At 55.5% G+C, this 24,548-nt stretch overlaps 1 protein-coding gene across 1 annotated transcript in view; it reads right to left on the bottom strand.

Annotated features, from left to right (window-relative positions):
- Nucleotides 1–3,847: 3,847 nt before the first annotated feature.
- Nucleotides 3,848–24,548, bottom strand: part of PTPRN2 (protein tyrosine phosphatase receptor type N2) — a 529,168-nt gene continuing 508,467 nt past the window's right edge. Inside the window, exons 20-22 of the mRNA XM_029234487.1 lie at nucleotides 24,250–24,314; nucleotides 11,140–11,213; nucleotides 3,848–4,165 (exon numbers count right to left, since the gene is read on the bottom strand). Of these exons, the coding sequence (XP_029090320.1) occupies nucleotides 4,094–4,165; nucleotides 11,140–11,213; nucleotides 24,250–24,314 (211 nt within the window). The 3' untranslated portion in view covers nucleotides 3,848–4,093. The remainder of the gene's footprint in view (nucleotides 4,166–11,139; nucleotides 11,214–24,249; nucleotides 24,315–24,548) is intronic.

The following is a 24,548-nucleotide window of genomic DNA, read 5'->3' on the forward strand; positions in this document are numbered from 1 at the left end:
TCGACATTTCTGTGCTTCAAAATGATCACCACGGATGTCTAGTTACCATGTGTCACCATACGATGACGTTACCTAGTTACTGACTGCATTCCCCGCGCTGTACATTTCAGCCCTGTGACCCATTTACTTTGTAACTGGAAGCTTGTCCCTCTTAATCTCCCACACCCATTGCTTTCTTCCCCTCAGGCAACCACTTGTTTGCTCTATGACTGTTTTGCTGTGTTTGTTGGTTTTGTTTCAAAGCCACTTGCTCTTTCGCGCTGTTCTTCTTCTTTAAGCCATTTAAGATGCTTAAACCCATCACCACCTCCCCTTGTCGTGTTACCGCGGTTCTTCACAGCAGTGACCCTCGCCAACTGCGCTGCATTTCCTCCTGTGCTTTGTGACGTTTTATTAAGAGCTGATTGTCATGCGGGCATCTCCTCTGGGGGTTGCACATGGTCCATCCAAGTGGTTTTGCCTCCACTGAGGTTGGGAGCTCAGAGTTTTGTTGGGGTCGGATCAGATTTTTCACCCCACTTTTCAGCGAGGACTCCCTGTGCCCCGTGGACATGGGGAACCAGCCCTAGCCCCGCAGACGGTGCCTGTCTTCTTCTGGCTGGACAGCGGGGCCGGCCCTTCTTCAAACTCCTCCCTCCCTTCTGTGGCTCCGAGGCAGGGGCATATCACAGCCAGCTTGTGTGCACTTGCAGGACCAGACTGTTAACTTTTTAGGAATTTTATGAGCTGGTTGTTAAATATAGCCACTATTAAAATTCAATCATATTAACTGACAAGCTAGATTAATACACAGGTAAGGAATACTCAAAACTTATCGCTTCCTAATTGTGTGAACTACATTTCACTCTCACAACTCTAGTAGCTGTCTTCTCGTGTAATCCTTTTCATCTAGGGAGTCCACATTAAAATCACTCACGGTGTGTTTACATCACAGAAATGAGCAAATATGACAAGTCAATGCTTTACGTGTGTCCGGCTGATCGTCTAGACTTGAAGTAAGGGCTGGAGAAGAGACACTGCTAATGCGATTAGACTTAAACACGAGTGGTGTCTGCAAGGGTCACATCTGAACAGCACACGAAAACAGAGGACACATTCCTCTGGGCCCCGAAACCAAGATCCAGCTCCGCAAAGAGGTCGCTGGCGCCACTGGTGAGCAGGGGAGTTCTGACCACACCACCTGTTAAGGTGAAAACAACCCGTGTTCAAGCTGGAACCACGGGTCGGCCACAGACGCGGGAATCCCACAAAACCGAAGCCGGCCTCCCGCGAGGATCCGTTAGCTCCGTGGCGTCCACAACAGGGAAGGCTGTGTGTGTTTTTATTGGTGCCGGTTGCATGCATTCCCAGCACCCCCTGCGCTGACCCCAAGTGGACCGCGTGGACCAGGGCCTCTGCCCCCTTGGGTTCAGCAGCGATCATGCTGCCCACACAGATCCTTCCATATCCCACCTGTCTTTAGAGCTGCCTACACACAACGTTTGCAAGGTCCATTTTGCCCAGCATCCCTCGATATTCCTGGCTGAGGGCCATCTTTATGTCACATACAGATTCTGACACGTGTTTATCACAAGAAGTGTCACCCATTGCTATGTGCGCTTGTATGAAACGGTGACAGCAACTTTCCAACACACGGAAAGCAGAAGCTTCCTGGATGCCTGGGCAGGATTTTAACAGGAAGCAAACTCAGGCAAGGAGATGCTGGTGGGGCCGAGCTAACAGAGTGTAAGTGGACGCCCATCGGTTGAGATTGGGGGCCTGACTTCTTGAGATACAAACACCAGCATTTAGTCGGGCACCACAGGCCACGTGTCTTACTACCACCAGCCGAGATAGACCAGCACAGGACAAGAGGGAAGCCGCCAGGTCACACCCAGCAGCGCTGTCCCTCCGCGGCCAGGGTTTGACTGCTCCCAGCGTGTTCTCCGGTTTTGAGGCTCCTGGGACGGCCCGTGTCTCTGTGAAGTGGTGGAGGGCCCCCTCTCCTCTGCAGACAGCAAAGAAGGGGGAAGGGGCCACCACCGCTCCCTGACACTCCCTGGGCAGACACGCACTAAAGAGGGGACAGGGACACACAGAGCACAGACCACTCCCCATCTTTTGACTGAGATTCTTTAATCCCTTTTTTAAAAACACTTTTCATTTTATTTATTTTTTATTTTTTTGGCCGCGCCGTGCGGCATGAGGGATCTTAGTTCCCCGACCAAGGATCAAATCTGCACCCCCTGCAGTGGAAGTGCGGAGTCTTAACCACTGGACTGCCAGGGAAGTCCCCTGTTTAATCACTTCTTTTTAAAAATCACTTTTTAATGAATAAAATCTCAGCGACACTCGACACCCCCCTGTACACACCCAGCTATGCAAATAAAATAGCAACTCAGTATAGAGTTCTAAGGAATATACACACGTTGTTATAGGAATCCAAACGCCCGCACCTTCAGGAAACAGGACGGATGGGAAAAAGCTGCTCTCTCATCCCAAATAATGACCATTCAAATGTGAAATCAGAAGTTTAATTGGACACAATTAAATATATTTATATATCTCACACCGAAGAAACATAAGAAGTTAGAAATTACAAGTAGGTATATGCTTCCTATATTCAGATAAACTAGTTTCTATTAATTATTTAGATTCCACATAGAGAGAAACAACGTTGGGAAAGAAATTATAGATATTAAAGCAGATATACATGACAACACCATTTAAAGACACAAACAACATTTTGGCATTTTTCTCCCCATTCAGCCGGCTGCTTTCCCTATTCTCCTGTCTTCTGAGATGTAACACCTATTTAAGATGGAAAAAACGGTGGGCAGCACGGGAAGCAGAGGTACCAGGGTGACCGGGGAGCGTCTTGTTCCCTAAAACGAGACCAGCGACACCCAGAGCCGCCTGCACACCTTCCCAGATGTTTACGCGTCTTCAGTTTAAGGAAGTGCATTCTGTTTCGGGGCGGAGGTGGTACATTTGGCGCTCAAGTGGTATTTTGGCAAATCCAGATCGTTGCTAGATGTGTGTGTCTCCGTGACATCAGGCAAGGGGGCAGGCAAAGAGATGAACAGTCTGAGCCCTGGGGGGAGCCCGGGCCATCCCTCTTCCCCAGCTGCTATGATCCCACATAGGTAAAAAGCAAAAAAAATGCGGGTCTCCCTGCGTTCCTCCCACGGTGAAAGCACCCCTGGTCTTCTCTGGATGCCAGCAGGGCCCGAGCCTTCCCAGAAAGGGGACCATGGGTGCCTGCCGGGAGCTGGCCGAGTGCCCAGCTTTGCCCCGCACCCCCTCTGATTTTGGTCGCCCTGCAGGGAAGCGTTTAGCTGCGTCTGTGTAAATCCCTATCTGTAGTTCATAACCGTGTCTGGAGTTTGGGGCTCGCCCCCTACCTTGCCCAGGAGAGGCGTCCCTGCGGTGGCTGGCCTGGAAGCAGGCACTCTGGGTGGGAAAGTGTTTGCCCCCAGCGGCCCTGCCCATCCTCGGGGGTGGAAGGCCGGGAGGGGCTGTCGACAGTGCTGGGCGGGGAGGCTGTTGAGCGGCCGGGATCAAACGAAGAGCTGGGACGACTTTCTTATTATCTGCCCCAAGGCTGCAGAATGTCACCATCCTGTCCACCTAACTCCTCAATAAGCCGCGGGTGTCTCCAGTGATAAACTGTTGGCAAGACAAACGCCGACTGAGTTTCTTACGGCCGGTGGCCTCCATTTGGTGCCTCATCGGCCTCTCTGGGCCCCGCCCTGCACAGCTGACACTCCTTCAGGAAGTGACAGGTCACGAGCCAACTCTATTCCGGGGACCACGCTGACTGCGCCATCAGTACGACATGATTGCGGTTAAGAATGTGGATGGGTGCTTTAAGGAAAAATAATTTTTTTTTTCAAGAAAGTGAAAATAGATGAACTGATTGCCCCCAGTAATTGCATCTTCCCACAGATCTCTCTTTATTATTGTTTGGTTGAACAAAAATACACATTTTAACTGCTAAACTGCACTGACTACAGAGTCTTAAGGACCCGATTACGAGGCAGCTGCACTGGGAGACGTGGTTAAGTCGTCCCGTGACTGCAGACGGCTTTCCCCGGGGCCTCGGGAAACGCACTCACTGGGGAAAGGCTTTGAGGATGGCGTTCACCTCCTCGGCCACGGCCGTCAGCGCAAACTCGAACTGCTCCTGGAGGGACAGAAGGAAGGAGATGTGAGTGGGGGTCCCTTCTACGCCAGCCTTGGGCTCCCGTGTGTTACTCTGCAGAAAGAAACTGTTTAGGAGAAAAAGGGAAAGGTCACAGATTTCCGTGGAAAGGAGAACAGGGCACTGGTTTGCAGGATAAGACCCAATGCCGACGAGCCACACTTCTCGTGTGGGAAAGTCTCATTTTTTATGGCTGCAAGAAGCTGCCAGTAGACACATGAGCGGGACAACGGCTGCCTGAGGCTCCACGCGCCCCGCCAGGCTCCTTCTGACGGCAGCGCCCAACGCGCGGACCCCCCGATGGGTGGGGCTGGATGCAGCTGCCGGTCCTTCCTAGACTCGCCACGAAAACGGTCACAATCACGACCCCTCGGGGTTCCCTGGCCTCAGGATGTAAAGTGTGGTGCTTTCGCTGCTCTGGAAATCCACCCATCACCCAGCTCAATCCGATTCCGCTCCGTTTGCTAGGAACCCTCACGTCACCCTCAACCGTCCCAACTTAAGACACGCGCGCACACGTGCTCACGGACGCCAGCGCACCACGGACGGGACACGCCTCTCGTGCAGCTGAAACCTGCCAGGACTGTTGGGTAGAAACGAGGGGCGAGTCCAGGGTGTCGGGACCGTCCGCTCCTCCAGAGACCAGGGCTCGGCAGACAGCGGGTGAGCCCACCTCTCCCACAGGGCTTCCCGGGCTCCCGGGTCCACCACCTGCTCCCAAACTCTGCATGAAACACTCAAAAGTAGTGTTATCAAGCACTTCCCACTACACCAAAGAAGTCACAAAAATAATAAACTATGCAAATGATCACCTAGCTAAGGATTTTTGATGAAGGAAAGCCCTACTGATGGCTTAAATACTTGATAATTCCAGTCATAAACAGACTTGAGTCCAAAGCCCAAAAGAATGATCAATTTCCACTTTGAATGGCCAGTATGTAATAGAAACATAGAAACTAGCTCCAATTAAAACAGCAGACTCACGTATGTAGAGAACAAACTTGCGGATTCCAGCGGGAGGGGAGGCGAGGGGTGACACAAGGGTGGGGGCGTGGCAGCTGCATCTACGGGGTGGAAGAGGCTCAAGAATGGACCACACAACACAGGGAACAAAGCCAGCTCTCTGTCACAACTGTAGGTGGAAAGTAACCTTGAAAATTGTATAGCAATTAAAAAATTGATAGTAAATAAATAAACTAGCTAAAAACATAAAACAGCAGAGAGTCAACCAAATTTAACGCTCACGTTGGGACAAAGGCCAGTTTCTCACCAGTGTTCCTCTGACCTGACACTGAAGGGATGATCTGCCGGGTTCTAACTCGGAGCCTCTGCTGGCGGCCACGAGCCTCCCACGGACACGGTGGATCCCCCCGCGGAAGAGCCTCCCGGCCCGTGTGCAGGGACCCCCTCGGGGCTGGTGCAGCAGGAGGCGCGCCCACGTGGGCCCAGCACACCCCAGCACCGTGTTCCCGCACAGACAGGCCCTCTCCTCCCCTCGAGGCCTGGTGCTCAGGCCTGCTGCCACCAGGACCAACGTGCCCTGGGGAAGCCGCCCCGTGCCGCCGTCTCTTGAGCCAGCGGTCGGCCCAGCAGGGCGTGTCACATGCAGGACTTGGTCCGAGACACGGGAGCAAGCCCATCAGACGCCTGCCTCCCAAACGATGACTTGCCGACGGGCAGACGAAGGTCCGTGATGACTCAAAAATGTGAAAACATGAAGGGGGCTCTCTGGGAATCTCACTGTACATTTCCCACGCGTGTTTATACGGGAATCCACCCTAGAGCTTGTCTTCAAAGGGAAAAATGGACAAGCAAGAGATTCGCACTGTGGCCTTGCTTATATAGGAAGACACCGGAAAACACCCAATGCCAAAGAGAAGAAAATTATTTTATAGAAAAGTGTCTAATAAGAAAGCCAGCGTTTCTGCTACCACGTGAAGTGACAAAGGCGGAGGCAGACCTGCCCCTGTGTCTTGACTGTAATCATTTAAACACTCTCCACTCACAGGACCACGCAGAGGACCGGGCTGTGGGACGAAGCAGGTGCAGTTTAAGCCACTGCTGGGGAGACCGTGGGGCGGAGGGGACGAAGGTCCGCGGGTTCCACGCGATGGTCCCCGCTCAGCTGCCGAGAGGGCTCTGACGGCAAAGCCCGGAAGGCTGGGCCCTCGGGGCTGGACCGCGGTGAGAGGGGCTGTCAGCGCCCGGCCCGTCATCCTGGAAGGCTCCGGCGCCAGCTCCCCCCCCAGCTGCTCCCCCGTCACAGGTGGGGACTGTGTGTGGCCCACATTTTGAGCAGCGTCGCCTTAGCTGAGATGCCTGGGTGGGGACGCCAGAAATCGGGAAGAACCTAGCGTTTGAAGTCCTTTTAAGATAGAAATTTACTTTAAGAAAACCGTTAACATAAAGGCAGAAGCTGCACTTAATGAATACAATTCAATAAATGACAAGGTGACCATTTTGGCCTGGACTCAAGCTTAGGACAAGAGCCATCTGAGCAGGGAGGACTCGGGGCGTCCTGGCTGTAACACATCTGAGCTGACTGCGTTTGCAAGGATAGGAAATCAGAGGGAGGGCTGGGATACTCTAAGCAGGAAGATGTGCTAAACACAGGAGACCCGCGGGACACGGTCCGCTGTCTCTCCCAGGGTCCCTGCCCCTCCGCGTGAGGAGCCGCCGAGGCAGGACGTCCGAGCCCTGCGTCCACACAGGACTGGGCAGTGTGGCCCTAAAAGGGGTCAGGACGGAATGCCCTCTCCCAGCTCCACCCCGACCTCGGACACCAGAGACAGAGATGGGGCACAGGGCCCGCGTGCTGTGTGCACGTGTGTACATGTGTGTGCACGGGGAGGGTGGGAGACAGAGAGACAGAAGTACAGAGAGGGATGAAGAGACAGAGACAGAGAGACAGAGGGCTTCCCTGGTGGCGCAGTGGTTGAGAGTCCGCCTGCCAATGCAGGGGACACGGGTTCATGCCCCGGTCTGGGAAGATCCCACATGCCGCGGAGCGGCTGGGCCCGTGAGCCATGGCCGCTGAGCCTACGCGTCCGGAGCCTGTGCTCCACAATGGGAGAGGCCACAGCAGTGAGAGGCCTGCGTACTGCAAAAAAAAAAAAGAAAAAGGAGAAGAGACAGAGACAGACAGAGACAGAGGGAGAGACAGAGAGACAGAGGGAGAGACAGAGAGACAGAGGGAGAGACAGAAAGACAGAGACAGAGAGAGACACACACAGAAACCGGGAGGCGTAAACACGCCTCCAGGAAGGCGAGTCGGGGTGTCAGGGGCGGACCCGAGCAGTGGGAAACACAGGGGGTGAAGTCAAAGTGCAGAAAGGGGACAGGTGGGTGGGGGGGAGGCAGTGCACGGAGACCACGTGGACGCACCTGTGTGTATCCCAAGGGGGCAAACGTGACATCATTACTTGGAGGTGACTGAACACACAAGTCGAATGGCTTTTATTTCTAAGTGACAACTGTAAGAGGAAATTTTATGATGGAAAAGCAAGTGTCAAGGCCTTTGATTAAAAGGGCACGTTTCTTTCAGGAGATGCACTGAAGGGGAAGGAAGGAGTCTGTTTACAAGACACGCACGGAGGACAGCTTCACTCATCTTCTGAAGTGTGTTATTTTAATTGCAGCCCCTGATTTCACCTCTCTTCCTAAAAATGAGCGTTTTGCTGGGCCTGTCATGGACGTACAGTGACGGGGTCGTGTGGACGTCACGCACCCACGTGCCACCTCTGCCTGGATGTCCTCTTGCCCTTGTGCCGCCTCCACCCCGCAGGGCTGGGTCTGTCCTCTGAGTGTCTGAGGGGGCACAGCCGTCCACCAGGCATCCGTGGTTGCTTTGACTGAGAGCTTGCTTCCGGGTGGAAACACAGCTCTCTGTGACTTTTTACAACCTAATGAAGTTCTGTGCCCGGCTAGGCGTCGGGGCTCCGTGGCTGCCCCAGGCCCCAGCCTCAACGAGCGCAGAGCTTACTAACTGTTCTGACTGTATTCGGCTCAAATGATGCGATTTGACTAAATGGGTTCAAATGAACAGACTGTGGATGACCTTCTCGTGGCTCGTGGGAAACAGCATTCAGATTTACGGCACTGTTTTGTCCGAGGAAATTTCCTACGTTTTTGTTAAATTGAACTTTAGGGAAAGCTCAGTTTCATGGAGTGAGATGTTGGGCAGAGCAGCCATCGATGAAGAAAGAACGGGGGCGCCTGTGTGTTTACTATGCGTTATCCCTGAGATTCCAGGAGCTGAATTTCTGCTCTGCACGGCAGCCTCGGAGAGCTCACACACAGCCCAAGAAAAGGGCGGGTGTCCGGGGCAGTCCATCCACACAGGAGGTCACAGCTTGCCAGCCTCTGCCGTCTGGGAGCACCAGAATGTTGGGGCAAAATCCTCTGGCCACTAGTGGCCCTTTGTCACTTAAAGAAATCAGGATGCTAGTGACTATAAGGTACGTGATGCTAACACAGGGCAGTGCCCCTTCCTCCAGGCAGGGCTGGAAGACCACCCCTTTGGGCTCGTTCTGGCCAACGGGCTGCAGACCACAGAGGGCTGAATGGGGTTTGTAATGTATTAGGAAATTTTCTTTTCTGTTTTAGAGAGAAGATCCGTCTTCTCAATAACTTTGCCTAGATCCATCCCAGAGTCCGTGTGTTTTGAGGATCCTTGTACCCTTGCGGGGCGGACGGGCCTGCCTGGGAGGGGCCCGGCTGCAAGGAGGGAAGCGACGGGTTTGAATTTAGGGTCCTAAGCATTATTCACACAGCAGTCAACGGTGTGACAGGGAAGGCAGATTTGACCAGAGACAGAATCAGCTCTTCATTCCTGGCTGTAAGTCGCCCCTGCTGCCCCAGCCCCGGTTCCGGGACGTGTGAAGTTTGCAGCTGCCAGTGGCCATGTAGGGCCCAGACCATCCAGGACAGTGAACCAACCCCGCATTTCTGGATGACCAGGCCACTACCCCCAGCACGGTCAGTCCCACGGGCGCTAAACCCGTGGGCTACGGCACTGGGACAGCATCGCGTTGTGGTAAAGCTGAACCACAAACAAACAGGTGTGAGCAGGGTCCAGTTCTCCCCGGGACGCCACCACTGCCAACGGAGAAAGAGTGACCAGTGGGGAATGCTGGCGGCCGCGCCCTGAGCCCAGGGGCCGAGCTCACCTCTCCAGCGAGGACACACACCTTCTCCGGTACGCTCCTGTCAAGACGCACACCCGGACCCCATCACAGGAGCACCAGACACACCCCAGCCAGAGACAGTCCAAGAAGCACAACCAGACCTGGCCGGTCCTCAAGGCCACGGTGCTGCCCACCAGAGGAGGCGAGGGGGACGTGACCAGTGAGCGCACCGTGTGGCTGCTCCTGGAAGGGACCCTGCTGCAGAGAAAGGTCCCTGGGAGATTTGACGCGGTCCGTACGTGAGTCAGTGGCATCGAATCAGGGCCAGCTTCCTGGCCTCACTTGTTCCCTGTGGTTATGAAGCGTAACCGTGGGAAGCTGGTGAAGGGCACACGGGAATTACTTGTATTTTTTCTGCAAGTGTTTGCAGGTCTGAAATAATTTCAGATTTCAAAAAGTCTAAGAAAACATGAAGTGTGCAGTGACTTTCACATAAGATTCCACAGAAGGGTCTGGTGACAATGCTGCGTGTTCTAGGGCCCGAAATAAAGCGGAGGGACAGAGGGGCCGTCGGTGCTGATGTCATCAAGCCGCTCCCCCCCGCCCCAGCCCAGATGCGGGAAGAGATCAGGGCAGCTGTGATCGCCAGCTAGGGCTGGGCAGAGTCCTGACCACTGAATGCTTCCTCTGGTCCTGCTCAGAAGAGGTTTCTGATTCTACAAGAGAATTAAGCTGCTTTTGCCTCAGTGCTTGGGGCTTCGACAACGCGGAACCAGCCAAAGGGCCCTTGCAATGATCTCCAAGGTCACAGTGTGCTCGCTGGACTTACCAGGCTCCCGGCTTCTCCCTCCTCAACGGAGTGGGCGGCATTTACACTTCTCTCTCCCTCAGGCTCAGACACTGCATTGTCCTGCTTGATTTCGCATAGTGACAGCGAGGGAGGGACAGCGTAGGAACTGCTTGCCCTTTGTGGGGGACAGTGAGACCCCGAGGCAGGACGACTGGGGCCCCAGAATCGTCACCACCAGGCACCAAAGCACAACCCGGCTTGATTTCACAGGAGAGCTTACGATAACTTAAAGTCTCCTCGAGCATAGAGCAGCGATTTTGCAAGGGCATCTTTCACGATTTGTGGCCTTTGGTGGAGGCGCTAACGGCATCGGAGGGTCAGGACTCCACACTGGGAAGAAGATTCTGTATTTTATGGCTGCAGGCTGTGTGGGAGTGTTTGTGGCTGGACACAGATATGTCTGGAATGCTGAGAGAATGGGTCATCCCAGTGACCTGTTTCTAGCTCTGGTTAACCCAAGGCCGACCAGGAATCTTTTGTCTTTGCTCTTTTTGCTGCAGACTTGGCCTTTTTAATAAGTATGCACACGAGCTACTCAGGGTGCTCAGGGACCCAGCAGCACCTGGGGACGTTCTGGTGACCACTGTCCTGATGACCGCACGGCAGAGCTGCAGCTGTGGAGCCGGAAATACGGGAGGTGGGCAGAATGTTGCATGAACACAGAACATTCCATGCAGGGGTGCCGGCGTTTATCACTGACCTCTGACTATAAAACTGCAATGTTCTCCCTCCCTCCCCAAATCTGGCACATGGAGAGTTCCCAGGGCCTGAGATCCGACTGCATCTGCTCAGGCTGAAATGTCTGGCTGCTGCCGGAGCTGCCCTCGACCCTGCAGGGAGGCGCTGCCCGCGTCCTGCCCCGTGCAGCCCTGGCCTGGGAGGAGGCCAGCCGGCCTGACCCTCGCTCCTCTCGAGAAAACCTCCACACAAAGACCCACCCCCGCAAAGCCCTGGCAGCCCCGAGGACTGGCCGACAGTACCTTTGTCTGAACCATGCGTGGCCTCTGGTCCCTCAAGTGCTCCAGCGTCGCGGCAATGTCGATCTCTTTAGCGCCTGCAACAAACACAAATTGGGCTGAGTTCAGGCACAAGACAATCCACGCTCTGCGTCCCTCGCCTGCTGCCGGGGTCCCTCAGGGCTCAGCGGCCAAATGACAATGACAGTCATCCCTCAGCTGCCCGGCTGGCAGGCAATTTCAGGGTTCACACAAGAAAACAGGGCAAGGCGGCTTTCGTTAGCATTGATTCAAGAAGGCTGGGCTGAAAAATGTTATCAGGTACCTATACAGACGCCCACAGCAAGCTGTCGCCAGGAGCGACTAAGGCTTTCTTGGTTCTTTTTTTTTTTGGTGGCATTTTAAGACTTTTATTTTTTTTGGCTGTGCTGCACGGCTTGCGGGATCTCAGTTCCCCGACCAGGGATTGAACCCAGGCCACAGCTGTGAAAGCCCGGAATCCTAACCACTAGGCCACCAGGGAATGCCCACGAATTTTTTTTAAAAGATATTTTTGATGTGAACCATTTTTAAAGTCTTTATTGAATTTGTTACAATATCGTTTCCATTTTATGTTTCGGTTTTTTGGCTGCGAGGCATGTGGGATCTTAATTCCCTGACCAGGGATCGAACCCGCGCCTGCTGCGTTGGAAGGCGAAGTCTTAACCACTGGACCGCCAGGGAAGTCCCCCCAACAATGTTTTAAGTCATAAGAAGTAGCATATGAACTTTAATTTCTGTTGCATAGGATTTTTATTCAGAGAACTGATCTTATACATCTAAATACTGGCTTCTAAAGGCAGAGCTCCCTGCCTGTTAGAAGTGTGTTCCAAATGTTAAGAAAAGGTCAGGACGCCCCACGTGCTCACGGGTTAGTCGTGTGGCCTAGATCCCCTCCTACAGACGCACCCACCTGACACCAGGTGACTTGGGTGCCACAGATATAATACTATTTGAGTTTAAAAATGTAACCTTACGGATTCCGCGTATATTCTTGTTTTTGCATCTTGCTAGGTACTTTGGTAGCTGGACAACAAACAAGACCGGGTCCCAAGCTCGCGAGCTTCTTACAGTTCAGAGGGGAGCATCTCATGTCTGCCGTGCAATCCTGTCAAATGCTGGGGGCTTGGGCGGGGTGCACCTCTGAAGTCGGCCGGGACCCCCCCCACCAACCCCCAGTAGGTGCATGTCATGCACAGCATTTTTCTCACGGTGCAAGAACTGTCACCACTCCCTGTTCAGGGGAAATTGAGGCTCGTCCCGGTCACGCAGAGCAGGTAGCCATGCTCATCGGACCCAGATGTGGAAGCGGGACCGGGCTGGTGGCCACCAGGACGGCTCTGGTCTCCCACTTCCATCACACCTGCGTGTGCACAGCCCTGCCCTTGGCCGGGAGCTGGGAGGCGCGCCTGAAAACGTCCAAGGCCGCGGCAGCCTTAGTGCCCTGGTTCATCCTGGAGGCCTGAGGCCCACGTGGGTGACAGCTGAGCCGCCAGCGCCTTTTTCCGAGCGGCAGGGAGATGTCGCTGGGGACACGGATGAGGATGGGAGGGAAGGTGGGGGGACCACACACTGTCTCAGGGAGAGGGTGCCTGAAGTGGGAGGGGCTGGCGGCTGGAGGGAAGGTGGGGACGGCTGGGAGGAAACACATTCCAACCAGGTGCTGTGTTCGCATCAGGGAAACTGCCACGAGTATTGGGAATCTGGCAGTAAGTCGCTGAGAGCGGGAGGCCAGGATCCGGGCTGACCCCCCTTGGCCAGCATGGTGGCCAGTCCGAGTGCCTCGAGGTGTGGGGACAGTGTGGCATGAGCTCACCACATCTAAGCCGGCCGTCCTTCCAGACAATGAACGCCCTCCGTCGGGTATGGGAACACCCCAAGCCCCCCCGACTCTTAAATCAAAGTCTTTCTAGGAAGTCTTTCTTTCTGGGGGATCCGCCGAGAAACTCGTCCAGGCGGAAGGCAGGGTCTCCTGTTCGCCTGAAGGCTCCTCTGAAGGTGTCAGAAGTTGTCGAAAGCTGACAAGGTCACAAGATGTACACTCTTGTTTGGGGGGGAACCTGTGAGCCCAGAACAGCCTGAAACAGTGGGTGAAAGAGGGGCTCCGGGGGGGTCCCCCGGCCATGTGTGCAGCGGCCCCCCGAGGGGCCCCTGTGCCAGGAAACTGCTTCCTCATCTCCCCAAAGGAACACGGAAATGGGCTTCTTCAAACCACAGGTTTGCCTTAAGAAAGTGAAGTCCTACGTGGAGAGCGAGCAAGGGAGGGGGTGTCCCACCCGAGACCTGAGTTCTCGTCCCCCCAGAAACACCCAGCTGCCATGTCAGGGTGGCCCCTCTGGACGCAGCACGGAGCTGCTGCTGCTGTTTAATTCCAAGCACGAAGAGGCCCGACTGTGGGCAGGACGCAGAAAACGCCACCTGGGTGCGTCCGGGGCGGGCGCGAAGCTCCAGCAGGAGCAGAGCACCGAGGGGCCTCGCGGGGACCCGCGAGTCAGTGCGTGGTGACCGCGCGATGCACAGAACGTATTAGCTGCTCAGTGAATGTGACCCCGTGGATTCTGTGAGCAGAGCCTTCTGGGAGAAGTGCTATCTCTGGGCAGCTCTGTCCTCCCGTCCCGTGGACGCCAGGAGAACGAGGTGTGGGGTAGAGGTTGATTCACCAGTTCAGAGACGATCCTAGTCCTTTAAAAACAAAATCCTGAGGGGTCCAGACTTAACCCCCCACTTTTTAAGGTTGCTCAGGGCAGCGTCTTTAGTCCTTGAAACCGGTTTGAAAGACTCTTTCAACAGCCCTTTTCTTCCGAAGGGCTAGTCTGAACAAGAGAACCCGCACGAAGTCCTGAACCCCCCGTCCCTCCTCCGTCACCCTGCAGCGACTCTGCAGGGCTCTGCCTGGGGCCACGTGCAGGTCCCCTCCGAAGGCAGCTCCGTGGGGAGACTGTAGGGCCACCGGGTGACGCTCTGATCAGGTGCTACGGACGAAACCTCTCTTTTCACTGTGCTCTCCTTCGGACGACTGCTGACAGAGGAAGGAGAAGGCCTACTTAGGGTTTCCCTAGACAGGGTCCGGGGAACGCGAAACGCCCGGGGACCACGTCTCAGATCACGCTTAGCCTGAAGCCAAGGCTCAACAGTGGAGGGAATCAAATTAAACCTTATGAAACCGGACAGCGCTGAAAATAGAGAAGTAATGGATTTATCAGGTAGAATCAGTGGTCCGATGTGGATGGCTGCTGTCTCCCTGCGTGTTAGGATTGAGGAGAGTTAGTTATCTGAAGTGTGTGTACAGAGAGAAGTTTTAATAGAGCACACATGCAGGATCTTCTACGAGGGGCGGGGAGGCACGGCCCTGCATCCTCTTCGGTGACCCCGAGCATCCTGGTGACCCTGAGGTGCACGAGACACACAGTCTGCGTTTATAAACCAGAGCCTCGGGGCTGGAGGGAGGGGTGTGTGTCCTTCTTCACCTTATAAAAGGCTTTACTGAAGGTAAAAGGATTTGTTTAAATCCCCCAAATAGCTAGGAAGCTCCCTCTAGTGCTTTTAAAATGGAATGCTCTCTACAAATCCCATTTTGCTGATCACATGTCAAGGTCCAGGCGAACAGACACATGAGGTGCTGTGCTCAGGTTGAAAAGCATGTGAATAGTTGAGGAATTAATTATAACAGATGCAAATAAAACCCGGACAGAAGACGGGGTGTGATTTCAGGGAGAGGTTTCTGGCATTTTCTATCGGAGAAGCTATTTGGATACGAGAGGAATGTATGTGCTTATTTAAGTCATCCTGCGGTCGGTCTAAGCTGGTGATTCCATGAATGTACAGCATAGACAGAGGCAGCCTGTGCATTTGGGCCCAGCACCGCACAGGGCGATTGTGAGTCAGTCTGACCCATCTTTCCCGGCACCAGTGACCCAGCAGGTGCGCTGCAGACTCGAGGCCGGAATGGCCGGCGGGGTCCTGAGAGACACTGGCCAGGCGCCACCCCGAGCACTGACCAACACACACGAAGGGCTGCCGCTGTGGCTTCCCAGTGTGCTCGGTGGGGTGGGGGGCGCTGGCTCCGAAGTTCACATTATTGGTTAAATACGCTTTTAAGACAACAGGGGTTTTTAAGCTTTAGATAGAAGAGTATTCGCCATCAAACAAGAAACATTAAACGGATTGAGTATTAGCAATATTAAAAGTTTCTTAGGATGCAAGAGTCAATTCGAAGCGAAAGAAAGCCAAGCAAACGGGCCACTGGTGCCTCCTACGAGGCTTGCTCTGACTTCCCCTGGTGACTGCTGGCTAGTGGACGGGGCGCAGGGCTCTCGGATTTTGGCAGCGTGGCCGCGGCTCACGGTCGAGAAGCGCCCGTCTCTCCCCGTCCTCTGCGTCCACAGCGTCCTCAGCAACATCACGTAATAAACAGAAATACATTTTGTTGCAGAGCTTTTACCCAGAAGGTTTTGCAAACCGCAGGGATGCAATGTATCCTTTTTTCTTGTAAAAAAAAGCCATCATGCGTCAAGCGCACATGAGAGAAAGGCCTTTATTTTGCAGGAGGAAACTGTCTCAATTCCACCCTCTGGGAGAACTGAGGAAAGCTCTGCTCCTCACTAAACACACCTAAAGGGGCGAAGGAAGAGCGGTGACGGTCGTGAGCCCACAAGGGGCACTGCCTATGTCCCAGGACAAAGCCAGAGCTGTCTGAGCGCCGAGCTGGGTCCCAAGAGTCTGTGGTCTTCGGCTGAGCTCCGTTTGGGAAGGAAGGGCTGAGCAGTGATGGGCAGGGACAGCGCGAGGCCTCACCCCTGCAATCGGCAGGGCTGGATGTCACAGCTGGGGCTCCCTCTGGGTCAGCAGGATGACCGAGCCTTGACCCCAGGCGCCGCGAGTCAGGGGGCACCACAGCCAGAGGGCAGCCCTCCTCCCGCCTCTGGGTGTCTCTGGGTGCAGGTGCTGCCTCCAGACCCTGGCCTCCCACTGTGCACACACGTGGGCACGTTCCCACACACTCCCCCACGGTGCACACACACACACGCACGCACACACGCACACGCACACACTCTGTTCTGGGTCTTCCGTGCCGAGCAGTTTCTACTTCATGTTTCTGGATGCTCTGAATCGACTGAAGATTTATCAAAATTAAAAAGGAAGACTTTTTTGCTGGCTTTCTAGATTAATGATCATCTCCCTTTCACAAGGTTTCACTGGGATCAAAGGAGACAAATTGGCATCATATTCACTTGAAAATCAAGTATCTCAGAACCCAAACAAACTAGGTATTTTTCATGTTTTTAAAAACAAATTCGAAATCATTTTTCAGGAGAAGCTAGGATGCCTCCAGATCTTTCTAAAAAAATACAAGTAAACAAAAGCAGGACTGGGTGTATCGCCTGTAAAGTTGCCATCACTTACGCTCCAGGAGGTGTCGGAATTGTGTGACGCATCCTGCAATGTTCAACGAGGCGCCAGAGTGTCTATGACGCTGCGCAGGTACCGGCAGCATCAACGCCGAGGACAGCCCGGCACCCAAGTGCATGCGATTGCACAGTGGTTAAAAAAGAGGGCGTCAGGAAGGGTGACCGTTAAACTTGTAAAGAAGAGATGGACGTGACGGCCACGAGCAGCCTGACAGGCCTCCACGAGCACGCCGTTCAGATCACCACCCACCCCGGGAAGGCAGGCGTCACGGACACAGCGCGTGCACGGGAAGCTGACGGCGGGGACCTCACTACCTCCCGGTTCCATCCACGTGACAAGGAACCACGCAGGATGCACAAGCCCCAGGACACACTCAGGTCCTCAGTGGACGGGTCAGAGTTACGAAGGGGACGAGGGGTGGGTCATCCGGGTGATGTCCATGGCTGCAGGGAAGAGGCTGGGAGCCCACAATGACACGGGAGTCTCAGGGGAGCGGGGGGGCTCTGAGGCGGCCCTCCCGTGCCGCCCAGGATCTTGCACTTGGGGCCACAGACGCGCTCCTGAGCCCCCATACAATCAGAGCACAGGGGCAGGAGGGCGGGCGGGCGGCTGGGCCCCGTGGGACCGATGGCCGCCCCGAGGGGCTGGGCCCTTGTTACCCTTGAACCGAGGCCAAGTGCTCCAGGGGAGCTGGACTCTCAGCCACTCACAAAACCCCCATCGAAGGCTCTCCGTGCCCCTCCTCCCACCTCGGCCCCCGAGTCTATGTCTGGTTCAGAAACTGAGGGTGCGGCCGGCCCTGTGGCCTGGCCGGGGATGGGGCTACTTAGTTTCTCAGCTGATGGCAGCATGGGGACCACGTTCCTTGGATTCCTCGCACCGTCTCCGCCCATGAAAGGAGAGGCAGGGTCCGGGGAGGCCTCATCGGGCACCGTGAGGTCGTAAGGACAACACAGACGGTCAGCACTTGTCACAGACGCTCTAACACAAGTTCACGCGACTGTGGCAGGATTTTTCGGGAGGGTCACTAATGCAAAGTGACGGAGGCGTGGTCCTCAACACCACTGCCCACCCACAGAGCGCGGCCGCTCAGCCAGAGCACAGGCCTCAGGGTCCTACTTCACAGTGTTTGAGTCGTCACTGCCCCGCCCCGCGACCGGGGTTGCTGTGCTCGGGGACTTCCGGCCACCAGGGAGGGACGAGGGGTCTTTGGCAGGAGAGGGGACGGACACTCACTGTCTGGGGAGGAGCCGTGAGCTGCTGCTGAGAGGGGCCAGGGCAGCTTTGCTGGGCCTCTGGGGTCTCCGGGGTAGGGAGACTTTGGGGCGGCGGGCAGCCAGCGATGCTGAAGGACTCTTGTGGCCTCCAAGCCGCGGCGACCCTGCCAAGCATGGCCAGTCAGGCCTGCCAGGGGCCAGCAGGACGGACGGTGGCGATGCTCATGGGGACAGGGTGGGGGGCCAGTCTGGGTTTGGGGACCAGAGAGAGGAAAACCTGGGTGACAAGCTGGCTGTCGCTCTTCCGGGCAAAGGAAGCGTGCATGGGAGGGACAGCCCTGGACCGGCGTCGGGTGGGGTCCAGCCAGGTCTCCCAGCTTCTCATCGGCCACGTGGGACCGTGTCCACGGGTGACTCAGGAGGGAGGAGAAGCCATGTGAGCATATCTGACCCATGAGATGCAGGGGGCTCCACACCGGCCAGGAGTGCCCCCTGTGGTGCCGAAGTGCACGGGGCCCCTGTCCGCCCATTGGCAGGTCAGAGAGAGCACAGAACTGTCAGCTTTACCTGCCCAGGAATGATCCATAGGATAGAGACCATTTAGGAGGCAAAGTGTGCGATCACGGGCTGCAGTGTGGTTCACAAGAGGACCCGGATAAGATGGGCTTAGGATGTTTTCCAGGAACAACTGTCCCATTTTGTCTCGTGTCTCGCCTATTAGTCCCTCATCTATCGTGTCACCCGGGCCTGGGTCACATCCCCAGCGATACTGCTCCCGGGACCCCTGTCCCCACCCCACGAGTCTCAGCTCCAACTGGCCAGATGAACAGACCAGGGAAGAAATATCCACCTGTCACCTCATGGGACACAATTTCTCCAAGTAAAGGAAAGGCCTCACCACCCCACCCTGTTCTGGACACTTTTCTCAGCCTGAAACCTGCATGAGCTGAAGACAAGTCGTCACCACCTGGAAGCCACGCTGGAGGCAGACTGGTCCGTAGAATTCATTCTCTGCTGGGTCTTCATGTTTCAGCCACAGACATAAAAACAAGACGTTTCCACCTTGACGTGCCCTGCTCTGTGCAGCCTGCTTCTCCCAGTTAGTCTTGTCTGTAGAGGTGCCGTCCACGTGCACGGTCATGGCCAGGGGCGGGCTCGGCCCTTTGTGCAGACCCCTGTGCACATAGACCCCTGGGGTCCTGCTCACTCCAGCCCTTGAATCCAGCGGCACCAAGTCGATCCTGCCCGGACCCGCTGCACGTTCTCCTTCCCCAGCGGCTCCAGATGGATCCGGGTCAGTGAGCCTGTGGTTCCAGGTCCCCGTGCTCTGACCTCTGTCTCCCCTCCCTGGCAGAGTTTCTGCTGCGGCCCTAACAGACCCAGCTACCTGCTCCGCCCCTGTCCCCGGACCGCGCAGCCTGGCCGTGCCTCTGCAGGGCCGCCCCCTAAGCTCTTGGGCTCTTCCAGCACGTCACCAAACCTCTGGGGTCTGCTACTTCAGTCTGCAACCAAGTGTCGGAATAAATGAGCCCTCAGGGCCCCTTGGGGCTGTGAGGAACGGGCTACAGGCGCGTACGGGGCTCTGTGACAGGCGTGGGGTGAAGCGACCCCGCCACTGCCCCTGCATCCCGGGGCCCCAAGTCACAAGCCGCAGCCACCACCTGCTTCTCTCCATGGAGTGTAAAGCCCAGGAGGACAGATCGTTTCCCTTGTTCACCATGTATCCTGGGTGCCCAATAAGTACTAGGTTGGAACGGCACTTCTGTGTTTCAGCCCGTATTTGCCAAAAGGGGGAACGATACCGCGATGGTGGCCGAGGGGGACAGCAGGGCCCACGAGTGGGGAAAGGGACTGGGGGGCACGTCCCCCGCAGACGAGGGCCGGGTCCTGGGTTCTGCAGGAAGGAGCCGGCGTGGCCCAGAGAGAGGGGCTGCGAACACGTGGGGCCTCCCGAGATCTTTCTCTTTAACATCCCGCTGACCGCTGTGTGCAGAAGAGACGGGCACAGGAGCGAGCGGGGAGGCCAGTCCAAGGCCACAGAGGAAGGGACGGAGGGAGCAGGGCCGAGAGACAGAAGAGATGGAGGACCGGACACACGTGGACGACCACCTTCAGCTCTGCTCCCTGGAGCACGGCCACCCAACGGGACTTCCTGCTACGGGTGCATTTTCCGTCTGTACCGCCTGTTTGGTAGCCCCCGGGCACCTGTGTTATTGGGGCGCCTGGCACGTGGTCAGCGTTTCAATCTTATCATGTAAGCTGCCACACGTGGCTAATGGCTAATGCCCTGAACAGTGCAGCTCTGGAGGAGTGCTGGGTTTTAAAAGTTCAATGAGCCACGAAGTGTTACTTCTCCCAGAATGGGAGAAAATATTTGCAAATCACACATCTGATAAGGGTTTAATATTCACAGTATATAAAGAACTCCTACACCTCAATGACAAAAAACCAAACAGCCCAATTAAAAAATGGGCAAAGAACTTGAATAGACACTTCTCCAAAGAAAATGTCCAAATGGTTGACACACACATGAAAAGGTGCTCAACATCTCTAGTCCTTAGGAAAATGCAAAGCAAAACCACAGCGAGAAAAAAAAAAAAAAAAAAAAACCACAGCGAGATGCTGCTTCACAGCCATGAGGATGGCTACTACCAAAACCCCAGAAAATGACACAAGTGTTGAAGGGGGCGTGGGAACTGGAGCCCTTCCTTGTGCACTGTTGCTGGGGATGGAAAACGGTGCCGCTGCTGTGGAAAACAGTACGGAGGGTCCTCAAGAAATTAGAAATAAAACTGCCACACGATCCAGCAATTCCACACTGGGTGTATAACCCCAAAGAATTGAAAGCAGCAGCTCAAAGAGATGTTTGCACACCCACAATCATAGCAGCATTAATTCAACAGCTGAAAGGTGGAAGCGACCCGAGTGTCTATAGGTGGATGACGGATAAGCTACCCGTGGTCCCCACCCCTGCAATGGAACATCATTCAGCCTCAGCCAGGAAGGAAATCCTGCCACTGGCTCCAACATGGTGAACCTTGAGGACATGATGCTCAGTGACATAAGCGAGGCACAGAAGGGCACAAACTGTCTGATTCCACTCATGTGAGGTCCCAAGAAGCTGTCAGATTCACAGACACAGGAGGTACGATGGAGATTATGCATCCCCTTGCATGAGGAGATGCTTACTGATGCCACCATGTGACAGGGAAAGAGTAAAGAAGACGAGCTTCCTGAGGATGGAGACCGGGAGCTGGACAGACGGCCACGCGGGCGCTGCACATCCCTTCACACTCCGTGCTGAGACCGCTTAGGACGAACTCGCGGCCGACGTGAGCTTAAAAGGCATCTCCAGGCGCACCTGCCGACTCGGGCTGGCACCCCATGTCATACCATGAAATCCCAGTCCTGCTGCAGTTCCTGCCAAACGAAAGGAACGGGCCCCCCAGGACAGTCCAGGGCTGCGGACACCCCAGGAGCCAGGAGGCTCAGGGTGGCACGGCCAGCTTCCCAGAGGTGGGGCTTCCTCCGTGGCCCCCGGTGAGGGACAGCCAGTGAGGCCACCTCCAGGTGACCCAGCACATGTGATCCTCGGAAAGCCCCACCATCCGCCTGGCGCTCTCCATTTGTTTGAAAATTGTGGTGAAATATGAAAAACCCTGGGCAAAGAGAGGTCACGGACAAAAATGTAAAAGGCACAAGCTTGGAAAATATCTCGGCTGCAAAACCAACATTGCTACGTTTGAGCTCAGTCTCTAGGTGAGAGAGGAATGCTACCAAACCCTGATTCTGACCCAAAATATTAGCCTGAGTTAGACGTGTGTTCGCAGCCACAAGAAAAATGTGTGGAAGAATTTTACAGGTTGACCCCTGACTTTCCCGCCACAAACCCGGGCAGAGAACCAGCCCCCCAACTCAGACTTCAAACCGCATCCTGTCTGCTCGCTGACAGACCAGACAGTGCCGAAAGCCCCTTATGATTCCTGCTGTATCAAAGGCTTTACTCCCCGAAGCCCGTGTGCCCGGCCCAGGCTCCAGGTTGTGGCTGGCTGGGCTGCCCGAGTGTCCCCGGCCAGCCTCAGAGCCCAGGGCCGACGCAGGCGCCGGGCTGCAGGAGAGCTTGGGAGAGGCATTCTTCGGTCCTCCTGCAATTCATTCCTTCAAGAAAAAGGGAATGGGAAGAAAGGTTTCGTGTCCAGGCCCAGAGCCTTTGATCATTTAATGAACGCGGGCCGGCAGTATGGGCCTCCGGCTTCTCAGGCCAGACAAAGGTGGCCCTGGCCGCCCAGCCCTGCAAGCCTGGCCCAGAACAAAACCCCGGCGGCCGCTCGCCGGGGCGGCCTGGGAAAGGCCCATCTCGCAGGCTGAGGGGCCACCCTGCCCTTTGATCTGTCCCGAGACTGCAGCCTGGGCCCCGGGTCAGGGGATTTCACAGCGCGGGCCCCCGGGCAGAGGGGAGCAGGTCAGGGGCAGAATGAGGGGTGACCAATCTCTGAAAGAGCCTGGAGACCGCCCTCCCGGGTCAGTTCCACATGGCTGGGCTCGCACTGTTGCCGCAGCCGAGCCTCAAGTGGGATTTGACAAGACGGGGCAGGCACCTCGGGCCCAGGGGCAGGCGGGGCGGGGGGGCAGCCGGGATGGGAGTCGGCCCCGCCCCCGGGGCTGCGGCACTGTCCTGCTCCAGGTGCCCTCACACCTGCTGGGTGGACACCCGGGTATTCCCCCGGGCCCCGGTACCGGTACCGCTGGGGCGCCTGTCCTTGGGACGAGCCAGGCGCCATGCCACACGGTGTATACACAGTGGGTTCCTGTGTCACTTGCTTACACACAAAGGCGGCACCTCAAACACGCGAGGTGATCTGCATTCTCGGAAGGCATTTGGTTTGATAGACGGGGAAACGCTACATGTGACAGCAGACAGGAGAGCAGGATGGGGGAGAAGCAGGAATTCCGCTGTGGGCTGCCGGCTCGTAGTGACGGCGCATTTGCAAATGAAGAGACAGAGACAGTCGATGGGACACAGCAGCATTACTGGACGGGGAACAAATGACCTTTCCGCCAAAAAAGTTAGCTTTTTGGATCTAAGGCCAAAACATGTTATTAAAAAGCACCGTCAGAGCATTTGCATTTGCTTCGTTGTTTCTTTGTTTGCACATCACAGCTCGGAGCTACTTCAGGGCGTGAAATACGGTCTCTGGTGGTGTGAGCCCGGCCCACTGTCCCGCACCCCTGCCTCCCCGCCCCGGAGCCGGCAGGGAGCCTGCGGCACCAAGGGGGGCCAGTCCTGGGTCCCGGCTGGTCATATGCTTACTAGCTGTAGGGCTGGTAACGCTCAAGCTCTCTAGTCCTTGTGTGTAACACAATGGCTATTATTTTATCCTCACACGTCGATATCCTTGGGCTAAGGATGTGATCTGTTTTTCTTTTAACCAGGAGAAATGGAGTAAGAAAGATGCCTATCTCAGAGTTGCTGACAGTGGTGTGACAATGTATAGAAGTCCATTTCTGTAGTCAGTGTCTGCTCTTATTGCCAGGCAAAGGATGAAGGGTGGGAGTCCTGGAAGGTGGGTGCCCTAGCTAAGAACACACGTGTGCGTGTGTGCATGAGTGTGTGTCAATGTAGAGAGGAAGACGTTTTCACAGGTGGGAAGGAGACTGTAAGACGTCACTCATCGCAGTGTTTCCTGCCCAAGTTCCCTGGAGGCTGACAGGCATCTCAAGAACAAGGAAGTGCCTTTTCAGGTCAGGTTAGGGTCTCCCTGCTGACATGTGCGTGGTTCTCCCAGAGGCGGGTCCGAGAGAATCTTCTCCCAGTTGACTATGGAGCGCACTCTGGCCTCTAAGGGGACACCTCACGGGTTTGTTCTGTGGACCACGCTTGGGGAGCCGCCAGCCCCGTTTGGTCCCTGTACTCTCATGGGTTAAACTCCACCCAAGCCATGAACTCATCCCAGGTCTGTGCTCAGATCACAGCACTCTAACCCCAGGTCCCCGGACACTGTCTTTAGGAGGAAAAGGCCCAGGACCACGGAGAGCGATTCATGTGCTAAAACGATGTTACAAAGGGGCGTCCAAAGGTGACCTATTCTAGAGACACTCACTCCAAGAGATTTTAGGTGGCTCTGAATTTTGCAGATATAGTTTGAATAACAGGGAGGATTTAAGGCTATTCTGAGCTGCTGAAACGCTGGAAGATCAGGGCTGCCTTCTCCTCACTCCTGGTGTTAACACAGGACGTCCTCAGCGAGCACTCATGCGTCACCGACTGTGTGCTGAGGCCAGTGCGCGACCCCGGGCGGAGGAGGTGACGAAGGAGGAACCTTAGAAATGAACGCGCTTTGCCGCAAACAGCCTTCCTGCGGCTCAGGCTAATTTTCCCCAAGGATTTCTGTGACTACTGCACCGAGGTTGCCATGGCAACCCCATCTGGCTCTGAGCCACAACAAAGCAGCCCCACTCTGAGTCTTACCTTTGGCCATCTTATTGAGAACCATGTCGATCAGGATGTAGGTGCCGCTCCTGCCCGCGCCGTCACTGTCAATAGAAGGAGAGAGATGAGGACACAACGCACCATGCTGTCCCCACTCCCCACACGCCAACGATGGCATCTTGCCTCTGTGCTCAAGGGGGGCCTATGAGAGGAGAGGAGGGCAGGGTGGAGAATTGGAGAGGAAGAGAAAGAAAGGGGGTGAGGGGGGTCAGGGTGGGAGAGGGGAGGAGGATAGGAATGGAGGGGGAGGAGGAGGAGGGGAGGGGAGGGGAGGGGGG

Source organism: Monodon monoceros, unplaced genomic scaffold, assembly GCF_005190385.1.
Source record: "Monodon monoceros isolate NGI ecotype Baffin Bay Population unplaced genomic scaffold, NGI_Narwhal_1 Super_Scaffold_2, whole genome shotgun sequence".
Taxonomy (NCBI): Eukaryota; Metazoa; Chordata; class Mammalia; order Artiodactyla; family Monodontidae; genus Monodon; species Monodon monoceros.